Genomic DNA, 24237 nt, shown 5'->3' with positions numbered 1-24237 from the left:
GCGCTAACACTCATATTCCAGTATGAAGCTCTCGGATGCAGCTGCGGATGCGGAAGCTGCAGGCTTTGTTGCCGCTGCTGCTGCTGCTGCTGCTGCTGCTGTTGCCGTTGTTGTTGCTGCTGCGGCGGGTGTCACGACATGTTGCTGATGTAGCGCTGTTGATCTACCCAAATTTACTTGCGACAACATTGCGGTTGCCGATAATTTGCCATTGTATGTGAGAACGCTGCCGCCGCTGCTGCCGCTGCCACCGCTGGACAGGCCATGCCCGTAATAGTTGAGCGCCGAGATTAGCGGGGACTTGCCTGACCCACTTTGATGCTGACTACGACGCTGTGATTGCTGTTGCTGTTGCTGTTGCTGCTTGGGGGCCATGTAGTCGGCTTGGCGCAGCGCAATGAATGTGTCAAAATTGTCCGCTGTCGAGGAGGCATTCGAGGTGCTCGAGTTGCGACGCAGTTGCTGTTGCTGCTGCTGTTTAGAGATGTGGTTTGGCAGTTGCAGCTTCTGCTGCTGTGACATGGATGAGTTTGAGGATGACGAATTAGATAGCGAAGAGGAGTTCAGCGAGTGTGCGGGCGGATATTGTTGCTGATTTGCGTAGTATTTGCGCAAATTCTCCAACATGTACCGATTATTTGCACTCGTATTGCTGTTTGCATTTCCAGCTGATAGGGCAGCCACAGGCGTCGCAGTTGCCCCTGCTGTTGTTGCTGTTGCTGTTGATGTCGCTCCCATAGCACTGGCTGCTGGTCGCAGCTGCAGCTGCTGCTGTTTACTGCTGGTGGCATACAGCGCATCGCTGGTAGGCCGAATCAAAGCCAGAGCGCCAATGTTAGCTGCCGGTATTGTGGTTGCTGCTGTTGGTGGTAGTGGTGCTTCTGCTGGTGCTGCTGCTGTTGCAGTTGAAGTTGCAGCAACACGTAGTGTACGTTCGTCAAACTGACTCGTCGCTGTTGCTGCTGCTGCTGTGGCAGCCGCTGTGGTATAGCTGCGCGAGTAATGCGCTTCCATGAGGTCGGCCCGTCGCTGTTTGGTGGTATGCAGCACCTCCGGCTCGCCACCAAAGCCATAGTATTCGCCGTGCTCATACATATGGCCCATGTCTGCAGTCGGCCTTAGTTGGCTGCCCCGCTCGATCCGATCAAAATCGCTGCGACTGCGTTGGAAGTGCGCCAAGTAGCTCTCGCCGCCACCTAAGGAAGCTATCGACTCAGCTACCGATACCGTCTCTGCTTTGTGCTTGTCATCCTGTCGCTGCAAATGCTGATTGAGCGATTGATAGAATGTGCTCTCGGCTAAATTCTCATTATAGGATGTCGCTAGCAGCTGCTGTTGCTGCTGCTGCTGCTGCTGCTGTTGGCGGCGGTACCAATCAGCATTTTCGTCGCATTCGTTGACATTGACGCGTATGCGAATGTCGCGCACCATATAATCAGGCTCGTTGGTGGCCACTATATCATCATTATCAGCATCAGCTTCATCCTCATCATTATTACCATCGCCTTCATCTTCATTAACAGCATGCGGCTCATCCTCTCCATCGTAATAAAAGAAACGCGCTGACTTGGCGCTTTCGGCTAAGAGCAGGTCCTCGCTCTCCTCTAATGCCAGCGCATAGCTGGTCAGATTATCAAAGTAGTATTCACACATTTTATCCGGATGCTCGTAGCGTAGCTTGAGCACAGACTCCTGCTCCTGCTGCTGCTGCTGCTGCTGCTGCTCCTGTGGCAGCTGCTGCACATTCTGTAAACTCGCTTCGGTTCTTTTTGTCACTGTTGGTCCGCTGAACACGGAGGCATAGTCCGAGCTGCTCAGCGAATCTGAATGGAAGGCCGCCTTGCTGCGACTGGCCGCACGTGCGGATATTGGCAAAGTGCCCAGATTCTCATAATTGGCTGCCATCTGGTTGTTGGCCTGCGACTGGCTTCGCTTGTGGCGTCGCCTCGGCGTGCCTGCAGCTATTGGCCTGCTCTCCGTTTCCGTCTCAGTTTCTGTCTCGCGTAAGCGTTGGGCGCTGGCTAGAGCTCGGCGCTCGGTCCCGCTGATGCGGCCCACTGAGTGCGCCGACTTCTTGCTGCTGCCCAGTTGCTGCTCGAAGTTCTGTTCCAAGTAATGTTCCAGATAGTGCAAATTCTTGCTTAAATCTATTTCTGATTTGTAGCTCTTGTAGATGGTCGCCTGTTTGCCGGCGGCGTGGGCAGCTGCGCAGCGGGACTCGTAGCTGGAGATGTGCGCACGATCGCTGATGAAGCGAAAGCTCTCATCTTTGGCAAGCGTATGGAAGCCACTAAATTCGCCGCCGTTGCTGCTGGCGTCGCTGCTGCTCGCCTTGAAGTTGCGACACTTGTCGCGTATCTTTTGTATGCCCTGCCTCGTCTTTGCCTGCAGCCGTTCGAAGTAGTTGGACTTGGGCGTCGTGGAGACATGAGGTCGTGGCCTGTACGGCGTGTGCTGGATATCGTATCCTCCACTGCCAGCAGCACGCATGCTCTGTATGCTCTGCGTGCGATTGGGATAGCGGTAGCTGAGTTTCAGCTTGGGTAGCGAGGGTGACTCTTCCGCCTTGTGCAGGCGGCGCAGGGAAAGCTGCTTAAAGATGGCCTTCGTGCGCTTCGGCTTTTGCGTCGTGCTCATCGCCTCCTGGTTGAAGTCCTGCCGCTCAAAGCGGCGCACGGGCACACCGTGCAGAAACTGCTGGTGCTGAGTGGCTGGGATGGCATTGGTCTGCCTATCGAAGAGTCGACGCAGACCTTTTCCGCTGCGTTGCGGGCGAGCTGAGCTGGCGCTGCGCAGCCGTGGATTAATGCCCAGCGTGAGGATCTCGTCGTCGTGAAAAATGGAGAACGGATTCGTGATAACCGTTGAGTTATCGGGCATAAGGCTGCTTACGGATCTGGTCTTAATGCTACTCATACCTTGCTTACAATTACTTAACGCTAAGTTCTGCTTACGGTCTAATACAACTACAACTTTGGCTTCATTGTGTTGGTGTTGGTGTGTGTCTTGTTGATGCGCTGTGTGCTGCGCGTGTGGCATCAGATCCGTCTCAGATCTGTGCCGTCGTATTTGGCGACGCAAACGTCGCAGCTCACGCAGCGAATTGCTCTGCTTGTGAAAGCGATAGAACGGATTGTTAATGCTCAGTTTCTGCAGCAGCAGCTGCGTCTCTTCGACACTCAACTGCCCAGCTACTGGCTTATTGTCGTCTATACTCGAATTTAGATCAGTTCCCCGATTACCCTCTAGTTCTTCGCCGGTCACATTCAAGCTGAGCAGATTGCCCTCAATGCCGACTGGCTTTAGTTCGCAGTTCATGTTGTTCTCTGGCAACTGCTGCTGCTGCTTGCTGCTGCTACATCTGCTGCTGCTATTTCTGCTACTATTCTTGCTACTATTTAGCGTACTGGCTAGGCTTAGGCTATGGGAACTGCTGCTGCGAGCCAGCCGATCAGCCAACATGTTATTGCTGTTGCTGTTGCTGCTGTTGGCTAACTCTAAGTTATTGTTATTATTACTATTGGTCAGTGTAGTAGTTGCAGTTGCAGTTGCAGTCGTTGTTGTTGTGTTATTTATACTATTATTGTTGTTGTTGTTGGTGTTTGTATTGGTGTTGGCATTTCTATTATCATGCTCATGTTCATGTTCATGTTGTTGTTGTTGGGGTTGCTGTTGTTGATAGAGAAGCTCGTTGCTTTCGTTATCAACTGCCTGCTAGACCCTAGTGGGCGGTTGTAATATCATTGCAGCCATGCGTACCTTCATTGCCTCCGGCGATCCATGTCCCGGATATTGTTGCTGTGGGTGCTGCGAGGCTGCGTGCAATGCTGCTGCGGCGGCAGCTGCCGCCTGTTGTTGCTGCTGCTGTTGTTGCTGCTGTTGCTGGTGATGATGGAAGCCGGCGGGCGTTGTGTAAATCGAATCACCTTGGGGCCCGCTGGTGCTATCCGACCGTGATTTCAAATCAGCCTTCTCGCTGCGGGCACAAATCAAACAAGAGAAAGCAAGAAATTGTTATCGAATATTTTTCTACAGAAAATTGTGTAGGGTAGATAACAGATTGTTCATGTTCAAGTGCAAGTGTATGATCGGCCATGGATTCATAGAAATCTGCGACTTCATATGCCCATACTCTTTAATAATCCTTTAGCTTATAAGGTATTTTCATATTAAAGAGCTGCTAAAGGAACTCTTCAACTATGTTGACAAGGCATACATATTCCATGACTAAAAACCAATTGGAAATTTGTAGCAAAGAACGTATATATTTATTATATCGTAACTTTTCCAGGGCATTGCATGTTCTGCCACGCAATAGTTCTTATTTGCTCTAATTTGCTGCTGTTTGATTGGCATATTTCATGCCAATCGCATATCTAAATATCCAGCTATTTCGTGCGCCCTTCGGCATTTTGGACGTCGACTTGGTGTGGTGGCGGTCCTTGGTTATTAAATCCCAGCCAGATCCCTCGAGGGAGTTAGCGTTTGACAAAATCTTTCGTTACGCTTTGATTGATACAAAAATTGTATGAATTTGGCTGTTAGTTGTTTGGGGCCTACTTTTTGGGTTTGCTGTGCAGTTTGGCTCGCATAAATAATGAATGCCGCGGGAAATGTGGCGCTACCAACTATGCTTATAACGGAAATTCAAAATCCATTTCCGCTATACCAACACTAACACACACACACACCATTACAAAAACTATTCTTTGCAATTTTCAACGCGTGTTTGTGTGTAGTCCGAGAGGGTGTTCCATAAACGAAATATGGTAATTTTAAAATGGACAACTATGGAAAGAGGGGCCGGCCAAATAACTGCCACAGCCTCATAACTCATGTCAGGACAAAATGAGGGGCGGCAATGAGCGATTGTTAAGGGGCGTGTTTCGCAGTGCCCGTATGCGTGTATGCGTCTGTGTGAGTGTATGGTCGTGCGAGAGCGAGTGCATGTTTGCTTGACGTTGCGCGCCAAAACAGGAAAATATTTTCCAAAAGCCGACTTTGCAATATTGAATATATAATATAGCGTAGAATATTTCATGCACTGCACAATCACACGGTGCGCATTATTCATGGGTACGAGCGAATATGTGCGCGTGTGGGCGCGCATGTGGCCAATCGGGACTCATAAATTGGCATGCCAGTGCCACCTGTTGGCTAGAAGCTGCATTGCTTTCGCCTTTCATAAAAATGTATCATAACCGGCCATTTGTTGTTCGCTTTGTGTGTGTGGGTGTGTGGGTGTGCGAGAGTGTGTGTGGTTTGTGTTTCGCTTCAACTTACCTGTCCTTATCCGATGATTTATAGCCCGTGGAACCTGCAAAGGCGAGTAAAAATAATATATATGAGAACTCTTTCGCCTGTACGTATTTGGCTCAAAATATATATTTATATGAATACATAAAATATTTATATATATATATACACATGGTATATATATTTGTTTTTCGAGCTGTGCTAAAAACAGGGTATTTTAAAGCCAAGCTTACGGACATATGTGACAGACAGACATGGATAGATGGCTGCAGATACAGATACATTTGTATCTGTGACTGCTACATTTTGACAAATGAGCCGTAAACCTATTGGTGACCATGAGGTGTTAAGTTGCCTTAAACCTGCCCATAAGAGCGGGGTAATTTTGATGGATTTCAACTAGCTGCGTGTGTGTGAATGGAAGATCTGTCAAACGCCATTTGATAACTTGGCAATTGGCGCCAGCTGCACAAATGTTCACGTCTGTTGCTGCTTTTTGTGTTCCTGTTTCGAAATTGACATTTTGATTGACAACTGAGAAATTGCACGCGCCGTGCTATTTGGGATTTAGCCTTATTTACGACTCAAGTTTTCAGTTTACAGCTGTATTTCAGCCAACAGGCCAATTGGCCACTGCAAATCCCTTAGCGAATTCTTTGAATCCCGACTCCGCAAAACTTTTCTGCGAATGTCCTTGAGCAAGTTTTTTCACAAAAAGTTTTCATTCCCTCAACACTTTTTTCTGGTAAATTGTTTTCCCTTTGCTGCTTTGTAAACTGTTTTTACAAATGTGCATTTTAATTGCGCGTTCAGCGAAAAGTTTTGCGACTCGATTTTGATTTCTAATTAGCCGAGCCCCTCCCTCTCTCGTTGGAATCCTTACGACTTTAAGCAGACGCATTTATATCCCGAGAACAATAAAAAAATATATATATGTATATAATTAAATATATATTTATATTAGTATAACTGTTCTTCCCGAGAGGGCTTTAACCCTTTTGTGTTTGTGTTAGCCAGCTGACCGCAGGCGTTGGCGGCACAAAACTCGCTAATGAATATTTTATGAGATTTATTTGAGTTTCAAAGAAAAAGAGAAAAAAAAGAAAGTGAAAAAAGGAACATCAGAAAACAGAATAGAAAAGTAAATAAAAGGCGCGGTTTCTCTACTTTTTCTGTTCTGTTTTTGTTTTTGTGTTCTATGTTTTGGCTTTGGTGCAAGTTTTTGTGTTTTTGCAATTAGTATGACAGCAAAATGTGGCATGCGCCAGCCGAAAAGTTCAACGCCATCTGGCGGCATAATGGGGATAATGCTTTAATTGCTGCGACGCGCATTCTCTTTGAAGCGCCGCGTAATTAATATGCGTCCCTCTTTGAGCGCTGGCAATTGTTTGGCTCAGCTGCAATTGTTGTTGCCACGTTCCTGTGTTCGCATTGCGCGAATCGAGTTTATCATTTTTAATGAGCAGCTTCCCCCCGCCATTTTCAACAGCTTTCGACTTACCCTTGAAGCAGCACTTTTTGCTCTTGACGGCGTAGATGCAGAGGCAGATCAGGATCAAAATGGCGGCCATGCAGCCGCCGGCGACGCCCAGCAAGTAGCTCATCTCCAGAGGTTCTGCGGCAAATGTTCCAATAATTCAATTGTTGTGGATGTTATTCGATTGTGGTGTTGCGAGCGTAGAAAGAAGTTTTAATTGTATATAAGGTTCAATTTGAATTGAAGTAATTCATATAGAAAAGTATTTAGTTGTTGTCTCTATTTTGCATGCTTTGTGAAATCAAATTATTAAGAGGTAATTAGTGTGTTACTGGGCAAATGCTCAGACCCGTGAAATGGCGAATGCCTGCAAATATTTTAATGTGGAAGATAAGTGGTACTACATTGAAATAACATAAATAAGATTATACGTTAATTGTGGTCCAAATAAATAATTTTTTAAAAATTAGATTTGACGAGGCTATGTCTCTCTACGATGTCTTCCACGAAGAAATATTTGCAGTATTGAAATTCAAATATATTTTACATGTGTGTTTAACTAAGGTGGGAATTATATTGAAAATAAAGAAAACACTATGCACCTGCAAACGTACCCTCCACAATCAAATGAATGGCATGGCGATCGGTGCCTCGCTCGTTCTCCACTACCAGGTAGTAGGGACGCGAGTCGTGTTCATCTGTGTGGTGTATGTGCAGCGTAGACAAGTAGCAATCCTCTCGTGTGTCCGTGAGCATATCATCAGCTCGAAAGCGATCTAGAAAACGCGATAGGGTTATAAATGGGGAATAATTATAAATATTGTATTTTGATTTTGTAATTGATCATTAAAATTGCCAGTTGCATGTGATATTAAAAAATACAAATAATAAAAAATTAATGAAACAAGACAACGTGGCGTATGCGCAACGATTAGTAGTCGAAGCTGAGTGGTATGGCATGTGGTTTGGCGTGTAATGCGCTTTGCTTGATTCCTGTCAGTGGCAAGTACGCCGGATTACACGCACGTAGGGTCAGACGGGAACAGATGGACTGCAGCACTGATGGCAGCCAGACGGATGCGCACGCAGACAAGCTGAAAATGAAGAGTAATGTGCTAGATTTGTTGGTAGCTGAAGCTGGAGATGGATCAGCACGGCTGCAGCTGCAGCTGGAGCTGCACAAAATACGTTATCCAGCACAGTTTAAACTGAAAAACGAGCTACATATGGGTATAGCTGGCACGGCGTCTCCCTGTCAGCTGCAAGCCGGGATTACCGGCAGCTGACAAGCGTGGGAAGTCTGCTCGAGCATCGACAATAGTTCTCGTCTCGTTGGAAGGGAGGCTACGCCCAGCTGCCAATGCTAATGCCACACTACCCCAGCATGATGGTGGCATTCGTCTGATTTTGGCATCGAAGCTGCCGACTGGTGGACATGTAATTTGTCTTGATTTGTGCGATGTCCTGCTGTCTGCCGTTTAGGGACACGTAGCACGCTCAACGTTTGTTCAATGTCAAATTTGCGGAAAAGGTTTGTTAATGAGCACTCAAGCGAGCAGCAGGGCAACTAACACCCACCGATGCCCTCTCGAATGTGCGTGACGTGCACTGCCTTAATTGAGTTGCGGCTTATTGAAAAAGAAAAACTTCACGCAAGCATCTAATTGTATTTGCATTAGCTGCCCAATGAAGCGCACGAGCTGACGTTGAGTATACGCACCTATGCCCGTGCCGGCCTCCAGACGCAGCGAACCCCACTCCCAGGCCACGAGTTGCGGTCGCGGATCGGCACAGACTACCATCGTTAGACTAGCTGGTTCGCCGCGCTTAACAGACACAGTGTGCATTGAGGGATGCAGGCGAAGCACCTGCGGAGCACCTGAAAAAATAATAAAATTATATAAAATATGTATTTAGTCACCAAAGTATTATTATTGCTGTCTTAATTTAAAGCACATACATTCATATGACGATGGAAAGAAGGATAGCCTGTTAATCGAATTTTGGATAATTGAAACATAAAATCATACTTCTAAATAAATAAATAGCTCGAAATTTGTTGGCAAACAACTTTCCTATCTGCAACTCATATGTTTAAAGACACTTTTCATTTAGAGTAAACTAATTTAAAATGTTCTTTACTTTTCAATTTTAGTATTGCAGTCATGCGGCCATCATCCTTTATTAAATTAAAATTTTTATTAAATTTTAAGAATTCATGAAATGATTTTTAAAAGGTTTACTTATTTGATAACTAAAATATTGGGTTTTATTTTTTGAATATTAAACTATTAATGAAAATCATTTTTTGAAGTCTCTCTATGCATGACGAAGATCTATTTATATATATGTTATATGCATAAAAGGGGAAATACTTTACTGTATGTGAAATGAACTGAAATAAAGTGATCTTAAAGTGTTTTGTGGCTGCAGAAGTAGACTTTAAAATATAAATTAAAACAGCTCCCTCTGCTTAGCATATTTTGTTGGCCAGCTCGGCTAAACGAATTTTAAATGTCTCATCCCAGTTTTAAAGTTTGGCAAACCGGCTGGCAAACTTTCTTGTCTGCAGAGTATTTGAAAGTCGTGAGCGCGCAGCTGCACATAATGAGCTTTGCTTTTTTTTCAATTTATTTTTTAGCTGTTGTCAGTTAACTAGTTCGTTAGTTACTCCATGCACACACTCGAATATATGTTTATATATGTGTGTGCGGCGAGCGGGGACACCGTTTTTTTGCCACAGACATATAAAGGATATAGCACTTTTTTCCTCACTGGCTCTGCTAAATTGCTCGTGTCCTTGGTTGGTCATAAATTATGTACGTGCTGTGGTATTCAGCACTAAATTTAAATATATATGTAGCCGCTCACTCTCCCTCCCGCGTCTCTCATCCTCTGTCTCTGTTTGTCTCTCTATTTCTGCTTTTTCCTCTTTAGCTACTCGACGCTTGCTCGCGGCCGTGTTGGCCATGGCTGTTGTTCTATTTTGCCGCGCTTCTGCGTTTTTTATTTTTTGTTGTTTTTTGGTGCCTGCATTTTTATACTCTACAGTTTTTTCGCTTTTTATCCTTGTGGTCATAAGTTCATTTTGATTTTCTGTTACATTTTGGTTTAGTCTGATGCCAGCGCAAGTTGCCGCTTGCTAAATTTGCAGTGAGACTAACGGCGCCTGCAGCCTAAAATTGCGGCCGGGGGAAGCTTGCGACTAGTGGCGAAGGAGTGGCAGGCACTGAGACAGACAGAGAGAAAGAGAGAGAGAGGGAGAGTGAGGAGTAAGAGGATGAAGAGAGAGCATTTGAAGGGGGCATTGGCAAAATCGCAGGCGCTTAAAATGTTTTCCACGCGTTTTCCGGTTGCAGTTTTTAATGGAGTTTTGTGTTATTTTAAGTGAGCATTAGTTGCGCGGAGAGCGTGAAGTATACACGACTAAGACGTGCAAGAAAAAAAGACAAATAGAGAGAGAGAGAAACAATCTAGCAGGACAACGTGGCTGTAAATTTGTAAATTTGTAAATTTCTGTAAATTTCTTTTGGCATCTATTGTTGCTGTAATGCCCTTTCTATTTCTTAAAACACAAATACATGATGTAATTATATATATCGGAGCTTGAACCTGTTTGGTCACCTGCCGTAGTAAATTCTACTTTCATAAACGCCCATTAATTAATTCCCATTGTTTATATCAAATTCCTAAATGACTTCGTCCACTGACAATCACAATGACACCGAATGGCCTAAGTAGCCATCTCACTCTCACTGGACAGCACTCGGAACTACCATCTTTGTCTTTCTTTCACTAGTGACAATTTTAAATCACAAGCCAGCACTAAGAAGCGTACCAACACGCAAATTTACTCGGACCTTCAAAACAACTCTTACGAGCTCTCAGCATAACACCAACACCATTGCAACAGTATAAGTATTACTCTGCTGAAGCTGAAGTAATACCAACACAGCACTGTCTATCTGTAAATATGTTTATATAATCATACATGCAAAAAGTAAGTCTATTTATATACATACACCAGTTAAGTATATTAAATTGTTTTATTTTTATCTTTGAATCAACTCCCCATAGATGCATACAACGGCAATATTTGAAAATACATTTTTAAGCAACGCTGTGAAGCCTAATATTTTTTGAAGAATAGGAATTAGCCTAAGCCTAAGGGATTTGAATCTGCATATTTGATAATATACAATCAATTACTTCATAAGTCATTTTTAATATGAAATTCATATTTTTGCAATCGACTTCTAAGAATCACAAACAAAGAAATTTATTTTTGTTCATCATTGTTAAAAAGCCTTAAATAAAAGTATTAAAGGTACACAAGATACATTGGAAAATGCATAACTTACGTCCAGCTGAGTAGATTTACTTTAAATTTCGCAATTTTAAATTCTATGAACTCAAACTATTCCCATTTCTATTGAAGCTAGAGTCTTGAATAAAAAATGTATGCTTACACCCACGTGTGGCCAATCGGATTTGACTATATAGTATTTTGCTCAAATTCTGAACCCACATATAACCCACATAAAAAAAATATATTTATATCTAAATCCATACGATGAGTGGCAACCACAAGAGTCTATATATTTTAAATTGTAGATCTAGAATCTCGATGCACATACACAATTTTAAGCAGCTTTAGGGGTGTGGCATATAGAAACAACTGTGTAATTTTAACATTTCTATAAATATTCATCAGTTTTACAGTTGTTAAATTAAAATATATAAACTAAATGACCCCTTCTATTGATCTACCAATATTATTATATATAAGCCTGGAAGTCTTGGAAGTGACAGTCAATGGGTATTATGCCGTCGATAGCAATCGACTGCAACGCTCTTTGTTCTTTTAGCGTTGGTCGATGCCGTTATTATTGGTCATCAGCTTAGCTAACAGTTGCTCAGCAATCGTAACTCACTTTTCAGTAACCTTCATATATATATTTTTTACAAGACTTTTTTTCCTGGCGACAGTTGCGCCTGTTCGTATTTTGCGGTGTTGCGGCCTTTGTGGCTGCCCTGCAGCAACATGTGCATAAAAAGAGTTGTGTGCACACAGATGCATGGTGCGGACTTACCCACAACTTGAAGGGACACGGGATCGGAAATTGCCACCCGCTCCTGTCCGTTGATGTAGCTGGTGGCTCGGCACTCGTATTCGCCCTGGTACTCGTAGGTGACATTGTCGATGACCAGGCGCGGCTCATTTCCGCGCTCCACGTACTTTGATCCATGCGAGATTCTGCAAGTGCAAATCAGAGAAACATCAATGAAAAAAGTTCGTCAGTTGAGGTGGGAGTAAGGTGAAGACGTCGCATACTCTGGAGCGTTTCGCCTTGCTCTTTTACGCAAATGTTTTTGTATTTTCTTCTTACTTACTGTCAGCTTTTTGAGCTGCAAATCAATTGGGAAAATGCAACAAGCACATTGCAACTGAAACGGAGGCAAGGGTAAAGGGGCAACTGTTGCTGCAAGTTTTGTGCAGCAATATTGAAAATTGCGTTTGTGGGTGAAATATTTTCGTTGCTTTTCGTTGCAAGCAAAAAATATTTGATACATTTTTTAATATGAGAAATGCCTTTTATGTTGCGAAATGCTTTCAGCTCAGCTTCGACACAACTACAGAGCCACCCACACCCATTTTGGCCACAGTTTTGGGCTGTGTTGGGGCTGGGTCACAGACAAATTCCTTTGATATGTGCACATAGTTGAGCTTGGCTCGCTACCCGATGCATGGAGCATGTGTCGCCAGCTTAAAGCGCCAATTAAAGCAGCTTTCAGAACGGCACAGCGGAACACGCTCGTCGCAATTAGAAGCAATAAATTTGAAAGCCATTTAAATGCAAATCTTGCGGCACACACAAATGAAGTCGCAAAAATTCGATGAAAAAATGCCAAGCACAAAGCGCTCTTTACTTTGCCCATTCAGCGAGGCTTTCCGTCGAAATTTTCCACGTAAATCAAAGTGACATGCCTTTTCCTATGCCACCCATGGGGCTTTTCCTTTGGCAAATACATTCGCAAAGCCAAGTGGCGGGCAGTTGTGTGGTTGCATTTGCATGCCCGCGGTTGAGCTGGCTGGTTGGCTGTTAGCCAGCGGTCAAAGCGCCTTCGGCATGCCAGCCACCTCAGCATAGGTAGCCTGTCAACAGCGCACACCATTGCATTGATTTATTGCACACACACACACATATACACTCACACACAAATATATTGACACTGTTCCTTGTTGGTTTTGCTTGGCACGCGCCATTTAATGTGTCTTTGGCGCGAGGGGACGACCGTGGAAATTAGTTTTCAACAATTGACATTTAATTTCTGATAAACACGCGCGGGCACGCTTCATTAAGTCAACACGCCAGGGCGTTGCATGTGGAATTTGCTATTAGAATTTGACGCGCTAGCGATTCAGCTTAAGCAGAGCCCCTCACATACAGACACACGTTCACTGTCTTACGGAGACATTCATATATCGTATAAGTAGCTGTAGGGGAAAGTACAAACAAATGAAATCACAAATCACGTACAGGCTGCTTGTCGGCATCTGATCTGAGCACTGAGTTGACTTTGTGGCATACAGCAACCAGGCAAAAGAGCGAGATGGAGGGAATGTAGGGCGGGGCATGCTATGGACTATTTCCATTTTTCCAACATGACGAGCTGCTGCCTGTTGAATGGACAAACGAACGTACGAACGCCCGGAAGGGTGTGGTGCTGCTTTGCATATTAATGTACCCAAGAGTTGCACAAAGAAGCTGCACTGAAGTCTGCCACAGTAAATTGTGGCTGCTACTAACTACCCTCACTGAACGTCGCCAAATAATTGGGGAAAATGAGACAAAAGATTTAAAAAAAAAGAAAGCAGCTATAAAAAAATTGCTAATTAAAAAAAATGTTATAAAACCAAGAAGAATTCAGTTAGTTGAATTGGCTTGTCTTGAAGGTTGTTTCCGTCATGGAATTGCTAAAATACGTCTAAGTTATTATATTTTTGCTGAGTACGTCATATCTTAAAAGAAGCCGAATAAGAATAAAATAAGTATTTATATATTTGATGTCGCATTTGAATTTGTCTCGGAATCTTAACGGAGAATTGTAAAACTTAAATAAAATAAATATGGATCGAGGTAAAAACTGCTGGGTTGTCTGCTGTCTGCAGTCTGCTGTTCACTCTACACTTGCGCGCCCAGCTCCTCCCACTCTTTTAATTTGTGCACAACTTCTGCTGTGCAACTAATTAAATGACTCAAACTTCAAGTTAAAAAAATGTTGGGCGTAACCGCAGAGCTATGCGAATTAATAGGAGCTGCTGCAGCAGCTACTCCAGCTGCTACTTCTGCAGGAAGTTCACCCGCATACAGGAAACCTTATTTTCTATTCAAGTTTAGTATCATATTTAATAAAACTAAGCTGTTCCGTGCGGTTATCTGTGACTCTATAATACAAGCTATATTGTGTACATAAATTATTTCCATTCTTATTATTATTATTTAGATTTGGAGCTGGAGACTAATGATTTTTGTTTGGTTTTGACTTCATTTCTAACAGCTAAAATCAATATTTCAATGTTGAATTGTTCATGACTGTTGGTTGAATGAAAAATTGAAGTTAAATAGTTTTTTATTGATTGTTTTTCAATCATAAATCGTAAAATTAATTAAAGCTTTTCTTTAAAATTAAAGTAAGCTTTTCTTTAACACGATACTAAAACAATTCAAACTTGCTTTAATTGCACCTCAACAGGACTCTACATACAATTTTTGAAGGTCACATGGAAAAGTAATTTAAGCTCAAAGCTTGAAGTTAACATTTTTGTTCACTTTTTCGTTAAGTTTCTTTAAGCAGGTTGCAAACTCTCGCTGACTTCACATAGAAATTGTTTTATTTTCATAAAATTTTACACATGTAGGAAAATGAAGGAAAAACTCATTGGAGTTGAACGTTGCGTAAGCAATTAAGTATTTTCTTTTGAAATAAATAAGTTGAAACAAGTAAGCCGAAAAGCATCGCAATGCTATTTGCTTTTGAGTGCAATATTACTTATACGCAGTGTGAGCTATGTCAACAAGTTGCAGAAGATTAATGAAGCTACTGCATATTAATGTTTTATTTGTATAGTGCACAGATATGGCGCATATAACGCACGAGTCGTGCGCTGCAACTTTTAATTTACACCACTGAGAGTTGCAAAGGGCGAAAATTGTTGGCACAGAGGAAAGCAAACTTAATGCATGACAGCTGCGTGAGAGCCGCGACACCCGAAAGTATGCAAAATAAAAAATCATGTCTTCATTTGGTTAGTACGAATGGCCGCACTCTTGGGGGTAATGGGGTAATGGAGACTCACCTTTGGACCCATTTGTAGGCCGGCATGGGATTACCATCGGCGACGCATTCGAAGGCGGCGGGACTAAAGAGCGGCGCTGTGGTAAGACGGTCCGGGCCGGCTGAAATAATTTTCGGTGGATCTATGGCAGAGTAAACACAAGAAGCGACCGTCAATACAAAATTAAGCAAAAGTTACCAAAGCAAATTCTGCAGCAACAACAAACGCGGCCAAGATAAATACTAAAAAGGACTCACATTTCACGTCCAACTGCACCGACAGCTGCTCCGAGGTGCCCACGGAGTTCTGTGCCTGGCAGGTATACAGTCCAGCGTCTCGCCGTCCAACAGGACGCAATTGCAACGTTTCCTATAAAGAGAGACGCAGAAATAGACCGAAAGTACGCAAGTACGAAGAGAGAGTTAGCAATTTAATACAATTACAAATTTCTGCTACACTTAAGATAAATACGGCGAGAGACGTCGAAATTTCGTAGCAACATAAACAACAAGCTGGCAAGGAGCCTGACTGCCAGGATGCCATTTGAGAGGGCGAAAGGGACATGGAGAGAGGGGAAAGAGCTGACTTGCTAGCTTACCTGCAAGCTGGCTATCTCGGAGCGTCCGGCACGTCGCCAAACGATGCTGGCCGGTGGATTGGCATCGGCCACGCAGCGCAGCACAAGCGCATCCTTATCCTCTTCCAAGTCGATTTCCGGTGAGCCAATTAGACGAATGGTTGGCGCATCTGCAAAGTGCACAAACACAAGAGGGGGTTAGAGAGGGAGGGAGAGAGTGACGTAGAACGTAAAGTGAGCGGGGGGTAAGCAAAACAAGCAGGAAGAAACAAGTCAACAACAAACGGCTAAAGTCGAAGTTGTCCTTATGCTCGGTCGTCTTGGGGCCAAAATCTTGAATTGCTTAACAAAACAGGAAATTGCTGCAAATTGTGGCTAATTGAATTGTTACAGCTGTTTGCAATGTCTTTTTACTTTTCTGACTTTAAGCCAAATGCAAGTAAACGCAATCAGCTCGCCCAAAGACCAACATATACTTCGTCTAGCCAAACTGGAGTCCCAAGCGGGCTTATTGTATTTTTTATGTGTTTGTGTCATTTGTTTTTGTGACTTACACTTGACATCTAGACGGGCCTCCACTGGCACCGATTTGGCCTCGTAGTTCTCGTGATAGGCCACGCAGCGCAAAATGTCCCCGTGACGTTCGCGCATGGCGGACACCTGCACAACCGAAGTGGCAGACCAGGTGCGTGTATTATCGGGCTCTGTGGCATTCAGCTGCGGGTGTATGGGCGAGATTTCCTGGTCGCCTGTCGAGAGAGAGAGCAAATCGTTGAAATTAATTAACATGACAATGTCACAGGCAGGCAGCCTGCGAGCTAGGATAACAAGTGCAATCAAAGGATAACAGCACCACCCTCCCTCTAAAGCAGCACCAACACTTACCCAAATACCATCTGAGCGTTGCAGGCGGATTACCATAATGTGAGGCGCATTTCACAGTCGCCACGGCGCCAGCGTCCACCGTGATGTTGTGTCCCGGCGGCAGTGGAGCGCTCTCAAACTCCAGACGAGGTCGTTGTGGCGCCACTAAATGTGTGAAGAGAAGCGCAAAGGCAGAGGAGAAATGACAAGCACAGATTACTAATACGACTTTTGCGGTGGGCAATAAATGTCAGCAAAGCAAGCAGCTCGAGAACAAATTTAATTGAATCTCCTAGCCTTCGAGCCGCAGCATTGTTACGCTGAAAGCGACTGACGCGTTCATATTCTATCTAGGCAGAGGCAGCATTCACCTAGACTTTGATCTCGTTAAGAAAATGCATTAATTAAATGGCTGCAATTGCCTCAGTAAAAGATTGAACTCTTAGTAAATGGGAAATCAGGCCATAATGGTTTAGTTAAAATAATAGGCAGAACGAGGCATGGTAGACACCATATAGTATGTATATTCTTGCAGCTTGCATTTTTATACCCTGATCCCATTAAAAATGGGAAATCAGGGTATAATGGTTTTGTGCAAATGTATGTAACAGGCAGAAGGAGGCGTGGCAGAACCCATAAAGGACGACAAGCCGAGTCGATTGAGCCCTGTCCGTCTGTCTGTCTGTCCGTCTGTCCGTCTGTCCGTCTGTCCGTATGTGTGAACGCGTGGATCTCAGCATCTATAAGAGCTAGAGACTTGAAATTTTTTTTGTAGGTCCGTGTATAGCACGCGCAGGTCAAGTTTGTTTCAAATATTCGATAACTATTCGCATTTAATTGTTATCGAATAAAAACATTATTGAAATGCAGTAAATAAATTATATCTCGAACTTCTTAAGAGCTAGAGCCTCCAAATTTTGTATTTAGTCTTATGTATATTTTATGCAATTTTGATTTTTGTTGGATTTTGGATACCGGCTCCAAATTCCCCCAAATTCTTCGAATTTAAGTTTAGTTGGAACTAGGGCCATTATGTGAAGGCGTTTGCATCTCAACCAAGCCAATAGGATATGTAGATCATATGCTGAAAATTTCATTAAAATCCATTAAGTAAAACAGAAGTTATTAAACAAAACGTTTGGCCAATTTGCAAAAGCACATGTCAGCAGCGTCACGCGCACGCATTTTTCCTATGCGTGTGCACACATACATTCAAATGCGTGTATTCTTTTCTATTCCAAGAATTGAAATTGCGATTGAATTGTACTGAATATTAGCTGCTACTTATGTTCAAATTTGCAACAGATCGCATAAGAAGGACAGCGGCTGCGTTGGTAGAGGCGCCGCTCGCATGCAGCTTGGTCCGGGTTCGAGACCAGTGGAGATGAAATGTTTTTTATTGTTTTATTTTTAGTTATGAAGTGGCGGTGTTTGTATTGTTTGTGCACGTTGCGCAAATAATCCGGGTTCGAATCCTGGTCTCGCAAAGTCGATTTTTATTTGTTTTCTTTTTTTTTTTTAATACTCGATACAAACTACGGAAAATATTACAAAACTCAAAGGACTGGGATCAGGGTATCTCCTAGTCGGGCACCCCGACTAGAGCTTTCTTACTTGTTTTCCTAGGCCGTGTATAGCAGGCGCATATCAAATAATCGTTAAATGTCCCAAATTTATTGTTATCGATTAAAAATATTTAGTATAAAGGCTTAGTAGCCAATATGGAAAATATAGCCATTATATTAAGAGTTTGCACTTTTACTAAACTGACAAATATTCCAATAAGTCGAATTTGTATAATTGAATCACAGTTGCGATTGCATTGACATCAACCACTAACCATCTGACATAGGAGTAGTAGCGATAGTAAGTACACAATGCGTGAGGTAGTGAACTTTCTATTGGCTGTTCCTACTATTTTTTTATGCTTTATTAAATGGATATTGATCTAATGATATCTACTGAATTACTGCCAGAGCTAATCTGGCATTAAAGGATAAAACGGAGGCACAGAATGCCACCAGTTGCATATTGGAAGTGGAACCCAAATATTAATCATATTCCAATAAGTCGAATTTGTATAATTGAATCACAGTTGCGATTGCATTGACATCAACCACTAACCATCTGACATAGGAGTAGTAGCGATAGGAAGTGCACAATGCGTGAGGAAGTGAACTTCCTATTGGCTGTTCCTACTATTTTTTTATGCTTTATTAAATGGATATTGATCTAATGATATCTACTGAATTACTGCCAGAGCTAATCTGGCATTAAAGGATAAAACGGAGGCACAGAATGCCACCAGTTGCATATTGGAAGTGGAACCCAAATATTAATCATACGTTACGTTGCATGACATTGATTGTAGCTGCTGGATTAACACTCACCACGTACAACCAATCGCACCGGTTGACTAGTCAAAGCATCTTGTGCGGTAAAATCACTGGCGGTCACTTGGCACTCCCAGAGGCCATCGTCAAAGTCTAAGGTGGCCGAGCGTATCCATAGGGAGCAATCGCCGCCGATTTGCATGGGCGGAGGCGGATGCAGATCCAGATGTAAGGCGCCATTTCCGCCCAAGGGACGCGCCGCCCATTCGTATTTCTTCAGATAGATACCCACAGGCTGTAAGGTAAGACAAAATGAGAGAGAGAGAAGGTTGCATTACTAAAGCTGCTGAAACAATGAAGGCGGATGATGATGATGATGATGTTGAGTTGTAGCAGGATGGTGCATGGCAATGAAATGGTGTGGGCGGTCTACTGGACAACGACATGTTCAGCATGTTTAACTTTTCGATGTAGTCAGGCGCATAATTTGGTCTACGCACACACAAATACTCACTGAGATAGAGATAGAGAGACAAGGTTTAGCTATTGAATGTCAGTGAACCAACCCAGTAACCTGCCACGTCCCTTCTACCCCGCCCTCACACTCGCCATCGCCAGCTGGCAGTCTGCTGCCATTTTCAACTACGTGTCGTTTAACTCCACTTACAGTAGTAGTCGTCCTCGTCGACGTCGTCTGGAAGCTTGTTGCCGTTTCTAAATTGGCATTAGTTTGTTTGCTAATTGGAAATTAAATTACAATTAGTGATCTTTGAGCGTGGCATCGTTCGCATTTAAGTATTTATGTCCTGTGCAACGCCCCCTCGAACTTAATTGCGTTTTCGTTGTCCAGTTGTCAGTTCGTTTAGTCCTTTAAACATTGTCTCGTCTTTTAATGGGTTTAATTAATTGCAGCCGCCGCAAATGGCTTCTTTATGAAAACATCAATTTGATCAGGTGTGCAACTGTAGTCTTAATTGGATGTTTTCTCAATGAAAATAATTTCGATAACACACCGAATAGCAAATGCAAATGCAAATGGCACGCTCCTAATGTTCGCATATTCGTATTCAGCATTCGTACAACTGTATATAAATGTATTCATTTGTATTCGACATTTGACATTAGCTGCGGCCAAAGGCATTTCCATTCGAGTTATTTAAATTATTATTTCGTTTTCTTTCTGACATTTTTGTGGGTCCTATCTTGGCCAACCATCGTCTTGTCAGCTGCAGTTGCGAGACCTAGGCTAAGCGACTCTCCCTCTCCCTCTCCCACTCCCTGTCTGTCTCTCTCTCTCTCTTTCTGTCTGTCTTTCACTCCGTGAGTGTATTGACCACAGCACAAAGTAGATGATGCTCAATACTGTCGACCAGCTCTGCCAATTGTCAAAATAACAATTTTGAAAGCGACCAAATATTTTGTTGTCTCCAACTAGCTACTTCTAATGTGTGTGTGTGTGACTGTGGGTGTGTCTGTGAATTTGCATGTGTGCGGTAACCGCCCTCAACGTGAACCAAATCGTTTCCTATTGACATTATTTTGCCTACCATCTACTGCCATTTGGCATTGTTGTTTGGTTTGCCAGCTCTTAGTCTGATTATACCCCGTACTTTAGCAGGTCAAGAGTGCATTTGTGTGCGAGGCAGATAACCCGACGATAATTAATAGCCTCTCATGTGGTATAAGGATCAAAAAGAAATGAGTTTATCACATATATAAAAAGTTTCTTTTATTAAATATATAAATCAACGCTAACCAAATTACTGTTCAGTCTCTGCATTGAGTACGTGGAGTTTTTATTTATGTTTGTCATAATATGATTGAGCCCCAATTATGCTTATTTGAATTGCTCTGGCTCTCAGAGACAGTTAAGTACTTTTGCAACTATTTGCAATGAATAAGTCTCTCCGATGAGTTTTCGACCGTGTCGAAAACATACTCGAATATGGCTCTTAATAAGCATTTCGCAAAAGGTATTTATGAACTGGTACTTAGCCCCAATTGAAGTGCAAGCTTCTCAGTTTGGGGCACGTCAAAGTTGTCTACTTAAGATATCGAGATGCAAAAGAATATTGTATAGAAAGCTACACAAATGCCATGCAAAAACGGGAAAGTTAGTTTAAAAAGCAAACACATACAATAACAGCAGCAACAACAACAATTGCTATAAATATGCAAAAATAAGTTGAATTCGAAATGAAGGCAAACAACATATATATATATATATATATATATTTATATATATGTATGTGTGTGGGGATTGCTGTCGAATGAGACACTCTATGCATGCAAATGGTCTGCTTGGTCATGCCCATCCATGTGTTTTGCTCCTTAGTGTCCTGCGGGCACAGAGCATGTAAACATTTAAGTATATGCTGCAAATCAAGCCAATGCGATGCGACACGACCCAATGCGATACGATCCTTGGCAATGTGCAGCATATGAAAAAGTGCATTGGAAATGCTTTGTGATTTTTGTCATGCAAGTAGGCCGTTCCCTCCCGTTCCTGCATTTGATTTTGCATAAGCAACTGTGGTTCAGACCCAAACAAGACATCAACAGCAGCAGAAGCTTTTAGCAGCATCGACGAACGCAAAAGAAACAAATAAAAGTTATGCTACAAACGCATACAAATGCCATGAATAACAAACAGCAGAATCATCTCTGAACTAAAGACAAACCCAAGTATTCATTTGCCTTGGACTCGGGCCAGTCCCATAATGAGTCCACTGTTCATTGCCACATATAATGCATCCTGCAGACCATTTTCGACTGCTATGCAAATTAACACGGATATGTTTTGGCTGCATACCAAAAAGCAATAGCCACACATAGCCCAAGTGGAGACGAATAACTGACCAGGGCTTCAGTCAAAGCATATATTGTACTGCCAAATACCCTCTAAATGTATTCAAGCTTGTGATTATTATTATTATTATTCTACTGAACTCTCTAGCTCTCATTTAACTTATAATATATACACTCTGCAAGAATCAGGCTACTATCCGGAAAATATCTTAAGGAAGATTCTAGCATTCTTGCTTGCTTCATTAGTAAAGACGTAGGTAGTAATATTAGGGCTTCAGGGTTTTTCTATCTATATATACATATTTGGATATTTCTTGTGGGACCTTATACATCTTCTGTTTTAACTCACAATGGCTAGGATATATTTATTCAGATATTATGCAGGGAAGGATGTCAATAATAGTTTTCTTTTTACCTTTTTGGAAACTGTCTACGAGTACGCAAAAGCAAAAGATCAAAAGAGAAACTTAATTGGGTTTGTCGGAGTATTTTTCAAGTGCATTGCTGGGATATTGCGTGGTCTGTGCATAGAAAAGCAAACGATGCTTATAGGCAGGTCATTGCCTTACTTGGAAAGGAGGTGTAAAATTTAAATATATGGTCGATATGGGAGCACGGATAACGCTAAAAGTATTCTTAGGTCTGCGTTGCTGACCATGAGAGCATTTCCATGTAGCGCGGCTACGAAAATACGTGTGTCTAGATGTATTTCTGTGTGTGTGGAAGGGAGGCGTCGCTGAAGGTATGAGCGTGACTGCCCAAGGCTTAGGTGCGAGCTGTCACGCATTTTCGATTAAAACTTTGGCCAGCCTCACGGTCTAATCAGAGCTGCAAGAAAGCCTGTTCAGGGCCACATATTGCTGGCGATGGCAAAGGTCACAGCTATGCCATCAGCTCCACCGCTCGCATTATTGGCTCGTCCTGCCAAAGGGCGTAAATTACTTTTGGCAGGCAGTTTGAGCACATGTGCCAGGGCTGGCAGCCAAAAAACAACACTTAATTGATCCACACGATGCGCTACGCATATGAAATGAGTTTTAGTTATGTACATATGTATTGCCGTGAGTATGAGGCAAGTTTGGATATTTATAAACTGCAAGCAAGGGCTAGTCTCATATGTGAAATGAACAAGATTGTCTGGCTGATAGCTGGTATATGTATTTCGCATGATTACCTTGTTATCCTTTTGCCAGGAACAAGAGCCACGCATATCGATTACTTTGCATGTGAGCAACGCATCCTCGCGCGGGTTCACCTCCGTGTATTTGGGCTGCTCTGCGAAACGCTGAAAGCATTCGACTCCTGAAAGAAAAGAGAAACACAGCGAATGAGCATTGGCAAGTGTCACGTGGCATTAAGAGATGTGCTCGAATGGACCGAGCTGTTTATTGCACAATAATTTCAGGGCTTACCTGCAGCACCCCTCTTTAAGTCTTATCTGCGCTATAGTTCGAGCGCATTGTTAATAGGGCAACGCGTTGACATTGCTGCATAGTATCATAAATAAGCAGCACGTTCTTCCCTCCCCCACTCCCACTCCCACTCACAGCCATGTCGCGCATGTAAGTATGCTATATTTTTAATATCGTTCGCTGCGTCCTGCATTTGTCACGCACGCGGGCAATTATCAACGACACTCGCCGCGGCAAGCGCACTGCGGCAGCCATTTGCTTATCTTTCCACTTGCCACACCCAACATGGGCGCTTCATTATCAGTTGGTTGCGTTCTTCACATACCCTGACACGAAGTTCGCTTAGGCTTCGCACTTAAACTACGCATGATAATACGATGGGCCTGACGAACTTTTTGTATATATATTTTGTGGCTTGTTAATATATTTAAAAAAGATTCTGCACTACCATCATGTATTATAAATTTAGTTGATATCATTATCGTTGTCGAAAATACCGAAATGTATGTAATATAAATAACAATATTTTATATAACAAATTATATTGACATGATCGTTATCAATATTATTAGAATACTATTCTAGTTTCATTTTATTTCTTATTCCTTTTTATTAACTTCTATTTCCTTTTAATGTTTTCAACGAAACATCATTCAAGTCAGATTGGCTAATACGTTTATATATAAGGAGTATTGCGCTTACAACTCTAATCTAATCTATGCAAAAGCTTTCCAGTGGCTTATTGGAAAGTATTGAAACCACGTTATACTAGACTATCAGCTCTTATATACTTTCAGGTATTATTTGTAACAAAAACTAGATTTTGAGCTGGCTATAAGTAATATTTAATCAGGTGGCCTAATAAATACTCGACTTCGAAAGTGCATTTAGTGTTCGGCGCCGGAAATTGGTTTTCTCCTTGTCTCTAGTGGGGAATTTATGTTAATTGCTGGCATGTTGAATATTTTCTTCGCTCTTGCACTCAATTACACCAATTACAGGTGGAAATTACACAGGCTGCTTGCGAACGATAAAAAGAGGTGCTGAAGCTGAAGCTGCTGCCACGTTAGGTGAACCAGAGTTCTTAATGACACGGAAACTGAGAGATGTAAGAGAAGCGGGCATCACTAGCTGAAGCAGTTCCGCTCGGGCTAAGTTTTTGCAACTGT

The 24237-nt window shown here is 42.8% G+C and overlaps 1 protein-coding gene across 1 annotated transcript in view; it reads right to left on the bottom strand.

Annotated features, from left to right (window-relative positions):
• The window catches only part of LOC111597593 (kin of IRRE-like protein 2), an 85346-nt gene that overhangs the window by 21098 nt on the left and 40011 nt on the right, over positions 1-24237 (bottom strand). Inside the window, 13 exon segments of the mRNA XM_023312393.2 lie at positions 3760-3976; positions 5284-5317; positions 6758-6871; positions 7336-7509; positions 8454-8612; positions 11827-11990; positions 15096-15216; positions 15332-15443; positions 15673-15821; positions 16206-16400; positions 16537-16680; positions 18906-19143; positions 22831-22958. Of these exon segments, the coding sequence (XP_023168161.2) occupies positions 3760-3976; positions 5284-5317; positions 6758-6871; positions 7336-7509; positions 8454-8612; positions 11827-11990; positions 15096-15216; positions 15332-15443; positions 15673-15821; positions 16206-16400; positions 16537-16680; positions 18906-19143; positions 22831-22958 (1949 nt within the window).

This window comes from Drosophila hydei, unplaced genomic scaffold (genome assembly GCF_003285905.1).
Source record: "Drosophila hydei strain 15085-1641.00,03,60 unplaced genomic scaffold, DhydRS2 tig00008139-arrow-pilon, whole genome shotgun sequence".
In the NCBI taxonomy this organism is placed as follows: Eukaryota; Metazoa; Arthropoda; class Insecta; order Diptera; family Drosophilidae; genus Drosophila; species Drosophila hydei.
This window is presented reverse-complemented; position numbering and strand designations above follow the sequence as displayed.